The sequence below is a fragment of the Peromyscus leucopus genome, chromosome 3, assembly GCF_004664715.2.
Source record: "Peromyscus leucopus breed LL Stock chromosome 3, UCI_PerLeu_2.1, whole genome shotgun sequence".
In the NCBI taxonomy this organism is placed as follows: Eukaryota; Metazoa; Chordata; class Mammalia; order Rodentia; family Cricetidae; genus Peromyscus; species Peromyscus leucopus.
Window position 1 is genome coordinate 76,432,560 of NC_051065.1, and position 18,212 is coordinate 76,450,771.

General features: G+C 40.0%; 1 protein-coding gene across 2 annotated transcripts in view; it reads right to left on the reverse strand.

The window, feature by feature from the left end:
* Nucleotides 1-18,212, reverse strand: part of Fam13a (family with sequence similarity 13 member A) — a 92,986-nt gene that overhangs the window by 51,407 nt on the left and 23,367 nt on the right. For both annotated transcript variants that reach the window (XM_028895265.2, XM_028895264.2), the window contains 3 exons: nucleotides 9,325-9,366; nucleotides 5,930-6,106; nucleotides 615-801 (listed from right to left, as the gene is read on the reverse strand). In XM_028895265.2, coding sequence (XP_028751098.1) covers nucleotides 615-801; nucleotides 5,930-6,106; nucleotides 9,325-9,366 — 406 coding nt within the window. The remainder of the gene's footprint in view (nucleotides 1-614; nucleotides 802-5,929; nucleotides 6,107-9,324; nucleotides 9,367-18,212) is intronic.

Sequence of the window (18,212 nt, forward strand, 5' to 3'; positions counted from 1 at the left end):
ATTTTTCAGAGAAGCTGCAGCATAAATAAAAAGGAGGATGAATATCAAATAGTCATATAGATATTGCTACTGAATGAAAAAATTGCAAAAACTTAGACATCAAATTGATGCCTCAAAGTTCTGGTATGCAGTAACTGTGTTGACCATTAATTCTTTTTTGCTTTTGATTAACCAGGAGTAAAGTATTATAAGGGTTTAAGTTTGACATCAAACAGGAAAATGTTTTTGAGCATAGGATGGTTGCCTCTCTAACCTTGCTTTGTGTTTATCCATTTCAAGTGTTCATATGGACAAGAATAAATAAGATGAGGGGAACTAAGGAAATGTGTTTTATGAACATTTTGATTTACAAAAATGTAAAAATGTTTAAAAATTAGATTAAAAGTCAATTTAAACAACACCAAAGATTTGTCTCTTGCTCTTTGGGCAGAAAGTCACATTTCTCTGCCTTAATCACTACATTTACTAAACAGAAACACAAATGCATGTACTTTCTGGGTTGGAGGTCTTTCTCAGAACGCCTATAATTTTGTGAAATCCCATTTCTTTAAATTAAGCAAGAGAGATATTTCTTTACAGGATAAAGTAAAGAAGTTACTAAAATACCTACTTACCAGGAGCCCATCATGATTTTCACTGAGCTCTGTAAGCCTGGAACTGGATTTCTGACGCTTGGGTTTACTTCTTTCTTCTACATAATCACAAGTATCATCCGGGAATCTTTCTGCTTCCTGGACGTTCAAAATACATTCATCATAGTTGCTGAAGCCATAGGGAATATTCTCCTTATTGATAAGTTCCCTGAAAGAAAAAAAAAAGCTTAATCTTATTTTAAAATGTGAAGGGGAAACTCTATAATATAGTCACTACATGACATCACACAGGAATATCATCATCATGGGCTTTAATTCACTTGTACTATCAAAACATTAGTATTTTAACCAGTCCTGTAAGAAGTTTCCACAAAATTAATGACTTAGCAAAGTTTTATTTTAATCTATATCATGGATCAAATTAAACTACCAACAGCACTATGGCTTGGTAAGGCAGAAATGATTGAGAGTCTCATAGCATGGCTGAGTTAGTGTAATTCCCTCACCCTAAACCTGCATCTGGAAATAAATGAATTTGACAACCAAAAATAGACACCATATTTTACTGTCAGCTCATCACATGCCCCATGGAAAGACAGCATTAAATACTTATTCTGCAATAAATTCACACCTTTACACTATAATAGAAAGGAAATTATGAATTAAAAACTACTAACATATTTTCAAAGTTTTATTATCTTTAGATATTTTTAGTGCTGTATAATTTGGTCATTTTAGAATGTAGAACAGACGTATGTGTTAAAATTGTGTGAAGATTTATATACATTTATCAGAGACACTTAAGGAAAAACTGTTATAGAATATTCCTTTATACTGTGTGAAGATGTGTCACTGTGATGATTGGTTTAATAAAAGCTAAACAGCAGCAGGTATAGGCAGGTCTTCTGGACAAAGAGCACTCTGGGAAGAAGAAAGACAGGTCGCCAGCCAGATGGAGAGGAAGCAGGATAGGCAGTACAGAATAAAGGTAACTGAGCCATGTTAAAAAACATAGATTAAAAGAAAGGGGATAGTTTAAGTTATAAGAGCTAGTGGGACAAGCCTAAGTTTTCATAATTAATAATAAGTCTTTGTGTCATTATTTGTGAGCTGGTGGTCCCAACAAGGAAGTTTGTTTACGGACAAACTAATTGAAGAGAGGATGTAAAGCTGACAGCGTCTAGCATGCAGGCATTACACCCACACACAGTATCTTCTGCAGATGGCTGCAGGAGTTTGGTTGCAAATCCAAGATATGTTTCATCCTTCAAATTCTGTCTTCTTATTACCCCGCCTATTTCCCAAAACTACTATGTTTCGATTATAATTTTTAGTGAGGTCCTATCGTGCTTGATATAGACTCATCTGTGTCCCCTCACAATTCCTGTGTCGACGTTCTGATGCCTAATATACCCGTGGTGAGGGAAAGGCCGCTCAGAAGTCATTCAGTCTAACGGAGGTCATTACAGCAGGACATCCAGTGTGAGTGCTGTCCATACAAGAGACATCAGGAAAGCACACACGGAAAGGAGGAAGATCCCATGAGGACAGTGCAAATATAGTCATGTCAGGCCCAGGACAGTGATCTTGCCTAAAACCAGCCCTGCCTCTCCCTTGACCATGGACCTGCCAGTCCCTAGCTCTGTGAACAAATGCACACTGTTGTTTAGGCCTATCAGTCTGTGTACTTTGTTGTGGGAGCACACTAGTACAGAAACTGAAAAATATTTTAAAAAATCAAATGGAGAGCTGATTTTCTTTTTTAGTCGTCTGGAACAACCAACAAATAAGCAGAATAAGCTGCTGACATCGACATGCAGCAAGGTGGCAGTATAGTGCTCACCTGAGCCGGCTCCCAAAGGGAGACCTAGCTTGCATCATCACCAGTGTGCCTCAGTCATAGTGTTAGCCAGGGCTTGCAGCACAGGAACCCACTCCTTTCCCAAACACACATCATAGTGCTGTCATATTTGACATGATTTCAGTTTTAACTGGACTTAGAACTCTGAGCCTTTCCTTTTAATTACTTGGATCTTTCCCCAGGGTCCCCTTTTTCACCCTGGATTTCTTTCTTTCTCCTTCATGCACATGTAATATTTTAATAATACTGACGTTTATTATTCCTGCAATTGAGCATGCTTTTCTTTTTGCTTTACAGCAGGATTATAATATAATTTATGTAATAAATGGTTGCATTAAGTTTTCAGGTCATTGTGTTTTGGAAGATTTAAACTACTCTCACTTAAACATGATACCTTGCTTTTAAACAATAATAAAATATAAATAAACATGCATATTCTATTTACCTGGTAGCCAGCAGATTCTTTAAGTAAACAAATTAGATTGAAACTTTTTATATACTAGATATATTCCTTAAACATTTATGCTTTTATTATGGCAAACAATTATTTGAGTTTGATTTTTTTTTCTTTGTAAATTTGACAACGAATCATTTGCACCGAAGTAAATGATTCACAGTCCTTTTCTCCCTTCAGTGATACTTATATAAAAAGTCACGATGGCCTCAGACCATCACTGGCTGGGGACAGTGTTTCATTATCACAGCCATAAGTCGTGAGATGCAATGTAATATAACAAAACAAATGGATTTCCCTAAAACACTTTAAAAATATTCCATGAGGCTCACAGTTTTGGTAAAATATTACAAGATCTGGACTAATTGTGCCTCTTTTTTAAAAGTAAAACCTGATGAAAAATTAGCTAAATTGATTTAATCAGTTATAATTAAGCCCTAAGAATAATACATTCCCTACATGCTATAATGACTAGCCTGGATGTTCTTTCAATTTATAAAATATTAATGACTCTACTGCAGTTATCAGAGAGGACTAAGCATTCTGAAGTCCATAGAAGAAGGAAGAAGAAAAGAAAATTCTGAGATTGGGGTAGAGGTGCTGGGAGACTCGGCAGCTAGAAAGTGTGCAAAGCAAGAGGGTGAGGAGTGGGGAAAGAAGAGAGCTGGAAGGGCAGCCCAGGGGCAAGAGAAGGTCAGGAGAGCCCACCAGGGACTAGAGGGCAGCCATCAAAGACTACGAACTATGGGAAAAGTTGAGCCAGGTAAAAATCCTAGCTCTGGGACCAAGACAGATAATTGACCTTGTTCCGCACGAACCCAGAGAAGATGCTCAGTGTTTGTTGGAAGCTAGAGAAGTCCTGTCCAGCAAGACTGTGGCCCAGCATGTCAGGTGAGATGGGCAGATGTCTCTCAACTAGATGGAGAATGCAAGCAAGGAGCAAAAGGAAGGACCAGGTGCCCAGGAAAGAGTACTGTGGCAACTTCTGTATGGTAGGCATATATGGTACCCTAGGAGGATGTAAATATTTGTACCCCAAGACTCTTTTTCTCAGCTGTAACAAGATCAAGACAGGGACTACAGTGAGCAGTGATGGGGATGCCAGAGGAGAAAAATTAAGGTTAGAGTCCCACGGGTTGTCTGCAACTGGCCAGGCTCCACCATTCCCCATTTCTGCAGGCTCTCCTCATGTTGCTAATTGAATACACTAAAGATAACACATGCAAGAAATATCTGTGGACTTGGGAAACTAACCTCACCAAGTTCTCTCAGAGGGAGAAGTTAGCTTGTGATTCACATTTCTTGGCCCCATCTGGCCCCTCCCCATTGTTGACCTGGCCATCCCTGCCTGCTACCTGCCTCCAGTGCTGCTACCACTAATCTCTTCCTGCTATGATACCACTTCCCACCCCACAAATTCATTCGCTGTCCAAGGAGAGAGGGTGGAAAGCAGCCTGTCATGACACGGGGAAGATCTTTTTTAAAATGCCAAAGCAGAGGGTAACAACTGTGCTAATGAATAAATTGTACTTGTCACATAATAAAACAGACAGACAGTATATGAAATTTGCTGCTAAATGTTTTATATAAACCCATCTGTGACTGATTTCAAATGTGAGCGTTTCTGATGCTGCAATTTTTCTATTTTCTAAGGAAATATTATAACTACCCTTTTCTACCAGTTCTAACACAATTCTTAAAACAGGAACCTGTCTTATTATTTATTTATTTTTGAGACAGGGTTTCATGAAGTCCAGACTAGCCTTAAAAATCTCTGTGTAGCCAAGATGGGCTTTGAAAACTCCTGATTCTCCAGCCTCTACCTCCCAAGTGCTGGGGTTAAAGGTGTGCACCATCATTTCCCACTTAAAACTATGTTTTAAAATAAAGTTTGTTTTGGATATAAATTTGCGATGGATGCATAGCTTTTTAATATAAAGTTAGTGTGTGGTACTGATTAAATCTAGACATAATAATCCTCCAAATGATATTTTGAATTGTTGGATAAGAAGTTTTAGTTCTGAGATCTCACAGTTACAAGTCCAGTTTGGGCTGAAATTCCAACACAACTCTTAAACTAATGAGTCCTTTCCTTGTGAAGTCAGTGGGTTAGATCATGGATGCTGCTGCCTGTGTGAATTCATCTGCTAACATAGCTCTTGTACACTTCAATGGTAGACAGTAGGGATTTACTTACACGGCTTATCTTCTGTGATTTTCTTTCAGCAATAAGAGAGCTTTTCATAAAGATTTTGCTATGGATTATGAGTGCTGGGGCAGGGGTGGTGGGGAATGTGTGGAACTAGGGTCAAATTTAGTCGTCAACACTTAATAATCAGGTCAAAATATTAACCACACAGTAAACGGAAACAAACTGGGAACATTCCAGGGAAACATCAATATAATCAGTTAACAATATACAGTACTTTTCCTTGGGAATCTTCCTCATGATTATTAATACGCACGATGATTTGCACTCTTACTTTACTACAGCCACTAATGGGGAATAAACTCTTTGTAATACCATTCCTGAAATTTAGGCTGCAAATTTTAAAGTTTTAAAAGTTAAGTAATATTATAACACAGAACTTAAGCTTTTCTTCTTTTGATTAAAATGTTCAACTTTAAAAAAATAATAAAACATAACCAAGTGTTAGAGTTATTACAGGGATGTTCTAGTATTTAATAAAGGGAACTCTGTTGACTAAGAAGCTAACTTCATGTTGACTTAATCAATTTCATGTTGACTTACACAGAAGGAAAAGCCTCGGGACAGGATTTCTCTAAACAAGACATTCAACAGGAAGTTATAAAATATATGAATTAAGACATGGCTTCTAACAAAATACTAGCTATCTAGATGAAACAGGAATGCGGGCTAAATTTAGAATGGCCGTAGTGAACACTTGTAAAGTTTTAATCTAGATGCTAAAATGAGAGGAGCAGGTGTGCCTGTAACATAGAGACTGACTTAAAGACAGAAAGAGAAAACTCAAGCGGTCAAAGCCTATGACAGCTTACTTGTCTCGACCATGCCAAACATCATCCTGCTTCTTAAATTGATGCCCTCGGTGCCTGGTGGGTGTGGAAGATGCTGATGACGGTCCAGGTTCTGAGTCTTCTGAACTTTGATCTCCAGAGCTGTTGACATCAAAAAGATGTTCTTCTACTGCTGACCTGATGGTTCTTTCTAAGAGCCTAGTTAAAAACAAACCACCAAGTTAATGAAGCAGTCACGGTTACCAATGATTTCCTTTAATGTGCCCATATTTCTGAAGTATCTCTATTTCCCATTGAAGGCCTTTAGTACTTCATAAGCAAAGACAGAAGGGTATGTTCATCTAAAATACTTGCATATATCATTGCAAAAATTGAGTTAAATTACATCAGTTTGTTTGTCTCATTTTGTGAGTCTGTAATGACTGAAATGCTCCAAGCAGATCAAGCAACAGTTGTGAGGCAGTCAGGAAATAAGGGCCACTTAAGGCAAGGTAGAATTAGAAGTTTTCACTATAGAGTAACAGTTGTGTATCTTTACAAAGCACGGTTCCTCCAGACTTCATACCAGTTCTGCAGAAGATGATAGTCTGGTTTACAAAGTAAACTGGCACAAATATTTTAGAATATCTACTACATATTTAGAATCTCACGAAGATCAAGTTATACAGGGATTAATAATGTTTGGGGGTGGGGAACCCCTGGCCACCAGAACAATTACAACTCAATGGCATAGCATAATACTTCCACATTTCTAATCAAATGGTGATTTATAAAATTAAAACTGGGTGCACACAAACACATCCCAAAACATGCTACTCAAATTGGAAGGATAGTTTATTTTGTTAAACCCGAGGATAAAAAGGTTAAGCATGAAGGGTCAAAACAGTGCCGTGTGGGATACAAATGCCATCGTTTTGCCCATTGACACGGCTCCGTCCTAATCTCGCTGTGCCAGTTTTATAGAGGCAGAGAATCTCTCAGTGTATCTGCCATTCGGTGTATCAGTGTAATCAACTGTCATTTAGTTCTATTCCGAATACACTGGTATGGAAAACTCTTAATTTATACTCCTCAAAGCTCCCTTTTTTCCCACTTAAAAGACTCACAGTTTTCTGGTTTTTTTTTTTTTAATATCTAGACTGAAAGGTACCTTTCTTTAAATAAAATGGGTTTTGCTTGTTTTGTTTTGAGACAGAGTCTTGCTACGTAGCCCAGGAAAGTCTCCAACTTGAAATCTTATGAAACTGCTAGCCCTAGTTTCATCAAATACTCCTTAAGACTTCAACTTAAAATTCTCTAAATAAACAGGGTTTTATTAATTGCATTAAAGTATTTTATTAAAGTTACTTTAAGACAAGAGACAAGTACAGCCTAAGTGAGGTGGTCACTGCAACTTCTGTATTCTGCGCTCCGAGTGACTCGCTGGTGTAGAGAAGGTAAATAAGTTGGCATCACATACAGAGCAGCTTACAGTGTTACCACCTACACGAGCAGAGATTACCAGGCACACAAGGGCAAGAACACGCTCATCTTGGTTCAGTTCTGGAATGTTTAAAGTTGACAGAGCTGAAGAAAGTTAGTTCTGCCCTTGTTTGCTTCCTCAACTAGTGGGAAAAATCCAAGTCCATCTTTTGAGATTCCAATTCTGTCCAATCGGTGCTTCTTCCTTTCTCTTCCTTTCTACCATATCACACCTTCTCCACCTTTACCACTAGATTATTGCCCAAGGAAGATGTTATGAATAGGCTTCACATGTCCCAGAACAAACAAACAAACAAACAAACAAACGAACAAACAAACAAAAAGAGGTAGGGGTGACAGAGAGGCTTCTGGGTCAGAGACCATTTATCTAGAGAAGCAAAGACTATCCAAGCAGTGCTTATACATTCCTTTTGTTTGTTTGTTTGTTTTTCGAGACAGGGTTTCTCTGTGTAGCTTTGCGCCTTTCCTGGATCTCTCTGTAGACCAGGCTGGCCTTGAACTCACAGAGATCTGCCTGCCTCTGCCTCCCGAGTGCTGGGATTAAAGGCGTGCGCCACCACCGCCCGGCACTTGATACATTCCTAACATGCTTCCTGGCTCTGGGAAGACAACCATGAACATGGCGGAAACGATCCTGTGTTACCACAGCCTGCCCTTCTCCAGGGCAGGACGGAGGGAACAGTGTGGCCATGTGCTGGCTGACAGTGGATCAGGAAGAGGTTCCTGGAAGGGATGAATCAAACCATGAAAGTGCTGGCGTGGCAGGTCACAGCTGGGACTATCTCAGCAACGGAAAGTCAAGTGACCAAACAACAGAGAGCAATGAGGTCAGAGAGGTGAGCAAGTGCAGAAAGTCCAGCCAGGGGCAGGGCAAAAAGCAGCGCTGTGCCTGGCCTACGTGCCCCTGGAAGCCTCCGAGGGAAAAAGAATGTGCAGAGAAAGGACTCGGTGCCACCGCAGCTTCCCTTCCTTTCCTACATCCCTGTAAGAACAAAAAAGGAAGGACTGCAAGAATCCTCAAAGGCAGGGCAAGGCTCATTGACTACCACACATTTAACACTGCGGATGGCACATTGCCATCAATACGTGTAATCTCAGTAGAATGAACAAAGTGAGAAGAAAAGTCACAATTAATGCTTTAGCTTTACTTACATTCTCCCCGGCAAGATGCCTCCAGGGAACAGAAATGGCTCTGCAGACATTCACTGAACCTGACATGGTTTCTATTGAAATAAACAAAAAAGCTAATAGTGCCAGGCACAGTGGTGCACACACACATCTATAATCCTAGCACTGGGGCCCAGGCAGGATTGTGAGTTCAAGGCCAGCCTGGGCTACACAGGAAACTTAAGGCTAACCTAGCATACACAGGGAAAATAACAAAGAACCTAGTTGGTGGTATCAAGTGGGAGAGGGGAATCGTGTACAGTCACAGACGTAGCTACATCTGGACATGAAGAGCTTCAAAATTACTGCTTGTTTACTGTCTTACTCTTCTGTTGTGAAATAATCTTTTTTTTACACTGTGAAGATGTGTCACTCTGATTGGTTCAATAAAAAGCTGAACTGCCAATAGCTAGGCCGGATTTCCAGGCACAGAGGATGCTGGGAGGAAGAAGAGGGAGACATGAGGAATGCAGAGGAAGAAGCATGGACAGTAGAGTAAAAGTAACCATGCCATGTAAAAGAATGTAGATTAAAGGATATGGGTTAATTTAAGTTATAAGAGCTATTTAGAAACAAGCCTAAGCTATTAGTCGAGCTTTCGTTATTAATAATCAGTCTCTGTGTCATGATTTGGGCGCTGGTTGGTGTGACAGAGAATGACTCACTACAATCTTGCAATATTATACATTAGAATTGCTTCCCCCCCCCCCCATTAATAAGTGGGAAAAGGCATAAAGAGTTCCAAAATACGAAAACAAATAACTTACTCTCCAGTTGTTGAAACATTGCTGACTTGGGATACATGAGCACTGTGAAAAAAAAAAAAAGCAGAGAAAAAGAAAATAAGATTGGCTGAAAGGTCAGATGGTGAACAAGCATCTGAAGGGATTCCAAGAGGGCAGAGTCAGCAAGGTCCCAAGGGGTCCTTGATGATCACCAACCAGGGCAGGACGCCCTTCCACTGTGTTACACGCAGAGGTGGCTTCTTTACTTCTTCCAACACTGAGTCTAGAAGCCGCCTTGTAGCTCCAAGCCTGATGCTGTAGTTGGAGCATGTGGCCTTCTTCCCTGTGGCCTTCTCTTTCACGGTGCTAATGTGATCAATTGCTGCTGACTGCCTATCACCTGCTGTCCCAGGACTGAGCATAGATATGTTTCTAAAACTGCTCAGAACTCATGGAGGTGAGCAGGGTCAGGAGAGGACAGAGAACAAGGAGCCAGCATTGATTTCTACATAACCGTTTCTAACTTGTCTTTTCCACAGGCACATTTTCCTCCCTACACTCCTAGAGATGGAAACTGTCAAACTCTGATATCTCACTGTAACGAACAATTTAGCACATTTGGCTGGACTTGTATAAACTTCTTTTTTCTAAAAAGCCTGATTCTTTTGGAATAATTAAGACAATTACTCCATATCACCCATGCACACCCACCAGAGCCCCCTCCTGCCTGGGGGAGCTCCGTGTTCATAAAGCCAGGGCTCACAGGGTTCACAGGGTTCACAAAGTCCAGCTTCGGCTGTCTAAAAGTATCTGTCACTACTTCTCACAGTCCTCCACCCCAGCCCCGGTACTTAGTCAAGATGTAATTTTTTTATGCCGAAAATGAGAGTCAAACGTTGAGCAGACTTCTAAGTCTATCAAGCTAGTTTTTATAAAATGGCCTCTCCCTTTTCTCTTCCTATTTGTCTGACTATACCGGAAGAAGATGAAAGTGACTAGAGATCACTACCAGTGGTTGAGATTCAACCAACCTAAATGCTAGTTCACCTGGTGTCATTCGAACACATTCATGTATTGCTTCAGAATCAGCTAGCTTTTGCTGCTGTATAATAACACACTTCAGCGCCTTCATGTCAGGACCTGCCACTTGGAGGATTCTATTCCTCACCACCACCACCACCACCACCACCACCACCACCACCACCACCACCACCACCACCACGCCAGGTGTGGAAATCCTTATCCCAGAGGGAGCCAGTAATCATCTATCAGCCCCGGGGCAGTTTTGTTCAGTTGAGGCGCAGTTCTAACTTATGCCCAAAGATAGGAAAAACCCCAACCCACTTCACTGTGCAAAAGAAAACTAAGAACAAATAAATAATGCATACATAAGTCAAAGCCCTGAACTCTTCCTGTTTTCAGATACTGGACTGAGTGCTTTTTTGCACGTATTTTTTTTTTCTCATTTAGCTCAGAGTGGACCTAGGAGGTATGTGCTGTCTTTCCTGTCTTCGGTGATGTGGTCAGACAGCCTAACAACTGCTCTGGAGGAGAGACACAGATGAGCACGGAGCTGGGAGTGTCATCTCTGGACCTGAGCTCATTTCCACGTACACTGGAGCATGTTTGCACGTAGAGGTGAAGGCTTAGCATTTGACTTTGCCTTTTGGCCACAATGCCTGTTAGTCACAGTGGTTCCCAGACTCTGTGGCCAACAAAAAAACTCTTGCTGTATCTGTCCTGAACTGGAACAGGCAGTCCCCCGAGGGATGTTTTGTGGCTAGCCCTCCATAAATCCAACACTGTATAATTAACTCCTGTGCTCCTCGATACAGTTACACAATCTCAGTTTGGGGAGCCAAGAATGGACCGAAAAACAGCTGGGAAAGACCTAGAAAAGCAAAGAGACAGATGTGCCAAATGCTAAAGAACATTCCAAAGACAGGCCACCAACCAGTTTGGCTGCTGGCCCCAGAAGGAGGAGATGTAGTCTCTTTCCTCTCTTACATACTTAGTTCTTCATGTTCTCTTCATCTATTAAAGTAGAGGATGCATTTGCTTGTTGTTTTGTGGTGCTGGGGATAAAACAAATGGCCTGACATGTGCTAGGCAGTGCTATTCCACTGAGCTACTGTGCCAACTCCAGACTGGTATTGTTATGTTCCTTTGTTGATTTTTTCCCCCCCAGGGTAAGGAGAAACAAATTGTGAGGAAGAAAAAGTCACAAGAACAAAAGTGTCCGGCTTTGACATTTCTAACTCTCTAAATAGGTACATTAGAGCCTCAACATACACAGGAATGAGCCATGCCCTTGTTAGCACAGGTGATTCACCAGGTCTAAGAGAAGACAGAGCTAAGTTTACAGAATTGGGCAAAAGTTCTCCCACTGAGCTACAGCCTTAGCCAGATTCTGCAGTTTTCATGAATTCCCCAGTTAATCCCAAGATATTGTTGGTCAGTAAAAGACACACTGAGTAGCAGCCCCCTTAATCCTTGCCCTAAAATTCTTTAGAATTTCAATTATTTAGATATCACAATAGCTATTTTAAATGTTGCAAACAAATTAATAAAGACATAATATGGCAATCTTTTTGTTGTTCTTTCTTTTTCTTTTTTCTTTTTGAGTCATGTTCTCTCTATGTAACCTTGGCTGTCCTAGAACTTGCTTTGTACACGAGCTTGGCTTCCAATTCTCAGAGGCCTGCCTGCCTCTGCCTCTGGAGTGCTGGGATCAAAGGTGTGCGTCACCACGCCTAGCTTATGCTACTCTTGAATGAAAATCAGTTAAGATCTTCCTCATAACTTAAAAGAAAAATGACTTGAGCCATCTGAGTCAGTCATGGAGATTTCTCTTCAGGTTACAAAGGTGAATGAACAAATAGTACAAGACCAAATAGTTATATTGTCTTCATTTTTGCTGTATTTATTTTAAATCTGATTTATGCTAACTTTATGTTTTTATTTTTTAAATGTAATATAGAATTTCTAGTTTATGTAGCTTGGATATGATTTTAAAGAACTTAAAGAAGATATTTTCCATTGAGAATCAGAAAAGGCAAGGTTCTGGTCTTGGCTCTGGAAACTGGATGAAGTCATAGGCAGGCCACTGATTAGCTAGGCTGCTTTGGGCTAGTATCTTCACACAGAAAATGAAAGGCTTGGCCTTGTGATATCTGTTTAGCTCAAAAACTTAGTAACACTGTCTCAGATTCAAGTTTATTGCCCTCAAATTTAAGTCATTATAAAAGACTAGAACTACAGTTAGTTAGTTTTATGATGTGGTTAGCAGTCAAGCAGTTTTATTAAATACCAAAATGGCTGTGGCCAAGTATCCAGCCACCTTAACGAATACAAAATTTATAAGTAAATTTAATGATAGCAACAAGGGCAGCTTTTAAAGCTGTGGTTCATTCAAGGAGGAAATTTAAGGCATTGATATGAACTAAAATGCATTTGAGCAATAAAGTTAAAGTATAACATAATGTTTTCATTTTCATGAAGCCTTTAATTCTCTATATAATATTAGGAATTAATGTATTAATTCAGAGCCCTTAACTAACACATTAAGAAAATTTCTTCCTTACGTACTTCCTGACTTTTGACAGAGCAGAGACTGAAAGAAGTAAGCTCACACACAGTCCCAGCACTGTACTCAGTTTCATTACCATGGCTACTGTTAGTGATGCTGCATCTGCATGCTCCTGCTCTGTTGGTATAATCATGTATTAAACTAGACTCTAAGCCTACAAGTTGATGTATGCTCCGTGGCACAATTAGGTTCCTTTAGTATCTATTTCTTTCGTTCTTTCTTTTTTTGGTTTTTTCGAGACAGGGTTTCTCTGTGTAGCTTTGTGCCTTTCCTGGATCTCGCTCTGTAGAACAGGTTGGTCTTGAACTCACAAAGATCCGCCTGCCTGTGCCTCCCGAGCGCTGGGATTAAAGGCATGCGCCACCACCGCCTGGCTAGTCTCTATTTCTATTAGCAGAGTCCAAACTATATTTTCTTAAGCTAATTATGCTTAATAACATTGGTCTCTAAAATTTGCATATGCTGAGATGTGCAGATGCCTGTCCACAAGGGAGACTTTTATTAGAGCCCTTGGTTTGAAGAAAAAGAAAACACATGCATGTGTATGCATGCATGCGGGTACACACACACACACACACACACACACACACACACACACACACACACACAAAGTGTCACATCTACCAAACTAGATCAAGGCACCCTGAAAAGACATGGCTGTGCATCCTCTCCTGTTCCAGTGTGTTCTCTTAGGTGGCATATGCAGTCCTACGTACAGTACCATCACCGTAGCAAACCCCATGAAGGTTAACAGAATTGCCATTTCTCTATGGAATGCAACATATACATTTGTTTAAAAAAAAAAACCAACAAAGAGGATACTATGGGATTTGTTTAAGCCTAAAAAAAATCACATAATTAATAATCAAAATGTCACAAAACTCAAGCTGGGCGGCAGTAGTGATGCACATCTTTAATCCCAGCACTCTGGAGACTCAGGCAGGAGGATCTTTGAGTTCGAGGCCCACCTGGTCTACAGAGCTGGTTCAAAGGACAGCCAGGGCTATACAGAGAAACCCTGTCTCAAAAAAACAAAAAAACAAAAACAAAAAAAAACCCCAAAATCGCTGGGCGGTGGTGGCGCACGCCTTTAATCCCAGCACTCGGGAGGCAGAGGCAGGTGGATCTCTGTGAGTTCGAGGCCAGCCTGGGCTACCAAGTGAGTTCCAGGAAAGGCGCAAAGCTACACAGAGAAACCCTGTCTTGAAAAACCAAAAAAAAAAAACCCAAAATCAAAACAACAACTACAAAATCACCAAATTCTTGATTTCTGTATTTAACTAACTACAGTGATGAGGTATTTTCTAACAACAAAAACTGACACGCAGTGTCAACAGTAAGGATGACATTATAGGTAACTGGAGGGTGGCTTTCTCAATTTTATGATCTTAGTGCATTCAGCGAAGTGTCCCTCATGAAAACACATTCCATCCTCCTATTTACTCCCTGTGTTTTACCCTTGGGCCATGATTATCACATGCAGAGGGGTCATGTGGCATTTTTATAGCTATTAACCTTAACTATTAGCTGTATCATCTACATATGGTTGATATTATTAACATCTTGAACACAATTTGGCTTTAAATATAGTATACATAATACTGTACATACCACATGGAGTACATACTAATGAACAGGAACAAAAATATTTGTCTTCATCCTTCTTTAATGTCACACTTCCTATTGTTTTGAATGTTAGGCATATTTGAAGGGGCCTAATGTTAAGAAAAGAGTTTCAGCTTGATATCCTCCTCAGTACTTCACAGTCAGCAGACTCATATTTTGTTTAGCTCTTTTTGGGATTTTGTTTGTTTGTTTATTTGTTTGAGACAGGGCTTCTCTGTGTAGCTTTGGCTGTTCTGGAACTCACTCAGTAGAACAGGTTGGCCACAAACTCACAGAGATCTGCCTGCCTCTGCCTCCCGAATGCTAAGACTAAAGGCGTGTGCCACCACTGCCCAGTTCTTTTTGGGATATTTAAGAGTTCTCAGTTTTAGATACTTTGTAGCAGGAATCTTAAAAGTTCTTATTAATAAGATCAAACCTGAGGCCAGTTATTGGGGTGAATGCTGAAAGATCAGAGAAGCAGAACAAGCCACAGCTAGCTCACCTCACCAGTTCCTCAGCTGGTCTTATTTCCTCAGACTGGAAGCTTCTGAGTCCTCATCCAGAATGAATCCCAGCTGAACTGTGCTGCTCAAAGCCTAAAAGCTTAACCAGCTAAAAGCTTCTAGTTTTTGGTCTTCACACCTTATATATCTTTCTGCTTTCTGCCATCATTCCCTGGGATTAAAGGCTCACTTCTTGAGATTAAAGGCGTGTGTCACCATGCCTGGCTGTTTCCAATGTGGCCTTGAACTCACAGAGATTCAGAGGGATTTCTGCCTCTGGAATGCTAGGAGTAAAGGTGTGAGTGCCACCATTTTCTAGCCTCTGTATACAGTGGCTGTCTGTTCTCTGACCCCAGATAAGTTTATTAGGGTGCACAATATTTTGGGGAACACAATACCACCACAATACTTATTGGATTTATGCCTAAAATGAAATTCAGATTTTTTTTTTTTAGTTTTTATATGAGGTCATTATTAGGCAAAAGTATTAAATGTAACCATCAGATCATATTGATACTTGGCCCGTTTTACAGATTGGAAGCTGAAGTTCAGGGAAGTTGATCTCATTCTGTGTGGTCTGACATCTTAGTGTCCTCACTAAAGATGCACATTATTCTCAAATAATCTGCGAGTTCCAGAAAATTCTGGACATACACCTATTAATATTTATTTCATTAGAATATATTACTAAAGTGCTTCAAAGGATTGAAATCTTTTGCAAAGAGCAAGCATAGGCGTGAACACTGGGGATACCGGAGCCATTTGCAGGGGGAGGTTTAGGATCTGTGTCTTTGTTTCTTGTGTGCTTCTTTGCAATTTTTCTCACTGACATGTTGCTGCACGTACAACCCCCATTTTCATATGTACTTAAAAGTTTATCTTTGTTAACGTAAGAGTTTAGATTTACATCAATTCCCCAGGGCTGGAAATATATTAGACTTAGAGGAGAACGTAATCCTACCAGTTTCCCAAACTGTATTCTAAGCACTTATCTGATGCCCACAGGCAAGTATCTCTTTCACCCTTCAGAAAAAAAAAGAACAACAACTTTTTGTAACAAATGGAGGCTATTATAGAGATCTATTTATTATACTGATGAAAACACCAGGAAAAAGGAACCATGGGAGGCAGAGAACCAGGATATCTGTAATATAGTGTCTTATACTTGATTTTAAAAAGTATCTGCTCTCTAGTGCTTCTCACAGTTTTTTTTAAATGTGTTTGTAATGCCAATTTAACTAACTAACCAAAGTTTTAACGTCTAGACCTCTTTATCTTTCATTTCAGATCTAAACATGTGTCCCTAACAGATTCTTACTAACATTTCAAAGAGTTTGGTCAGACCCTTGAGAAACTTTTGAGAAGATTATCAATATTACTTTTCAAGTAAAAAAGTTGTTTTTATCTTAAAATTTCAGGGAAGATAGTCTTTTCCTTTAATGTGTAGTTTTGTTTTGTAAATCCCAAATCATTTCTTTGTGTGAAAGAGTTCTTAAGCGGCAACAAGGAATTGAAATATTTGGAAAAAATCATTTCCAAATAACGTGGGTGAGCTGATTAGTTCTTAGTTTATGACATTGTCCAAATGCCCTTGCTGACTGTAGCCAGTACATGAGTCTGCCCTAGGACAATGTGCTCCGCTTTCATGGGCAGACTTGCTTGTTTACTCCACTGTTAGGAGTACACTGGAGAATCACACACACAGAATTAGTTAGCTTTTATGCAATATATACTTTGAAGCATACACTAAAAATCCAATAATCCCCCTGCTCTGAGACCTTTTCCAAATGTTTTGGTTAAGTAGCCAACATCCCAGGGGTATCCTCTCTCCTTCCCATTGTTCTGTGTGCTAAGTCTTTGAGTAGATAGTGAAATGAAGAAGCTGGTGGTGACAGGGAGGTGAAAAGGAACACACACTTCTGTTCTGATGACTCAGGTCTCTCCTTCCTTTGAGGAATGCCACTTGTTTTTCTGGTCAGTGAAGCAGGTAATAAAGGGAGTCCAGTTCTGCCCTCTCCCACATGCCTTCTTTCTTTTCCTGGCTGTCTATCTTGACCAGCAGATGGAACATGAAGACTTCAAGGTGCACATTAAGGGGCAGTCTTTGACACCTCGGCTTTCTTTGTAGCACGGACTCTAAGTTTGAAGGCTTTTCTAACATCCTTGGAATTTAAGAAGGAAATTGGGGGTAGTTCTATCATAGAAGGTAGTCAGCTACCTGCTTAACTACAAGCTTTTATTTTATTCCAATCCGAAGTTCCTCCAGAGAGAAGCCAATAAGAAATCATGGAGCTGAACGGGTCATTTTTAGTAAGGAAAAATTTCCTTTGCTTTATCATGCTGAGGGAAAGCCAAGGGAGAGAAGCATTAAAATTTTATATGATTGATCTTTCTCAGTGGAGTCCGAACACAAGCCTAATGTTTTCATTAACGTTGAGAAAACTGAGTCCAGATTCTATACTTATCTCTTACTATGCAAGAAGTTTGAGCAATGACGCTCATGTATCAAGAACCCAGGACTGAGTTTCTCAAAACTGTCAAACAGTATTAAAGTTTCTCATCTTTGGCCATACTGGTACTTTGGTCTACAGCTAGGTCTGCACATGAAAATCTCCTATGGCACATTTAAAAATTAGACATTCGGCTGGGCGGTGGTGGCACACGCCTTTAATCCCAGCACTCGGGAGGCAGAGCCAGGTGGATCTCTGTGAGTTCGAGGCCAGCCTGGGCTACCAAGTGAGTTCCAGGAAAGGCGCAAAGCTACACAGAGAAACCCTGTCTCGAAAAACAAAAACAAAACAAAACAAAGCAAAACAAAAAAAATTAGACATTCAATCCTATACAAAACTTAGATCTTAGCCAGGAAGAAGCAATATTCGAAGAGTTCCCCATGCTTCAACTCTTTAGGGGTTTCTATATTATCAGAAACAGAGATTAACAATTGTTGGTGAGGATGGAAAAGATGGAAACTCTAATTTGTAATTATTAGAAATGTAAATTGGTGCTGCTTGGATGCCAAACAGTATGGGAACACCTAAAAAAACAAGTCCAGCAATTCTACTTTTAGGTATATATTTAATAGAACTGAAATCAGGGAGCTGGCAATTTGAACAACATGTTTACAAGCTGCATCGTTTACAATAGCCAAAGATGGAAGCAACTTAGGCCAGTGTGATAGTCAACTGGTAAAGGTACTTGCCAACAAGCCAGATGACTGAGTTCAGTCCTTG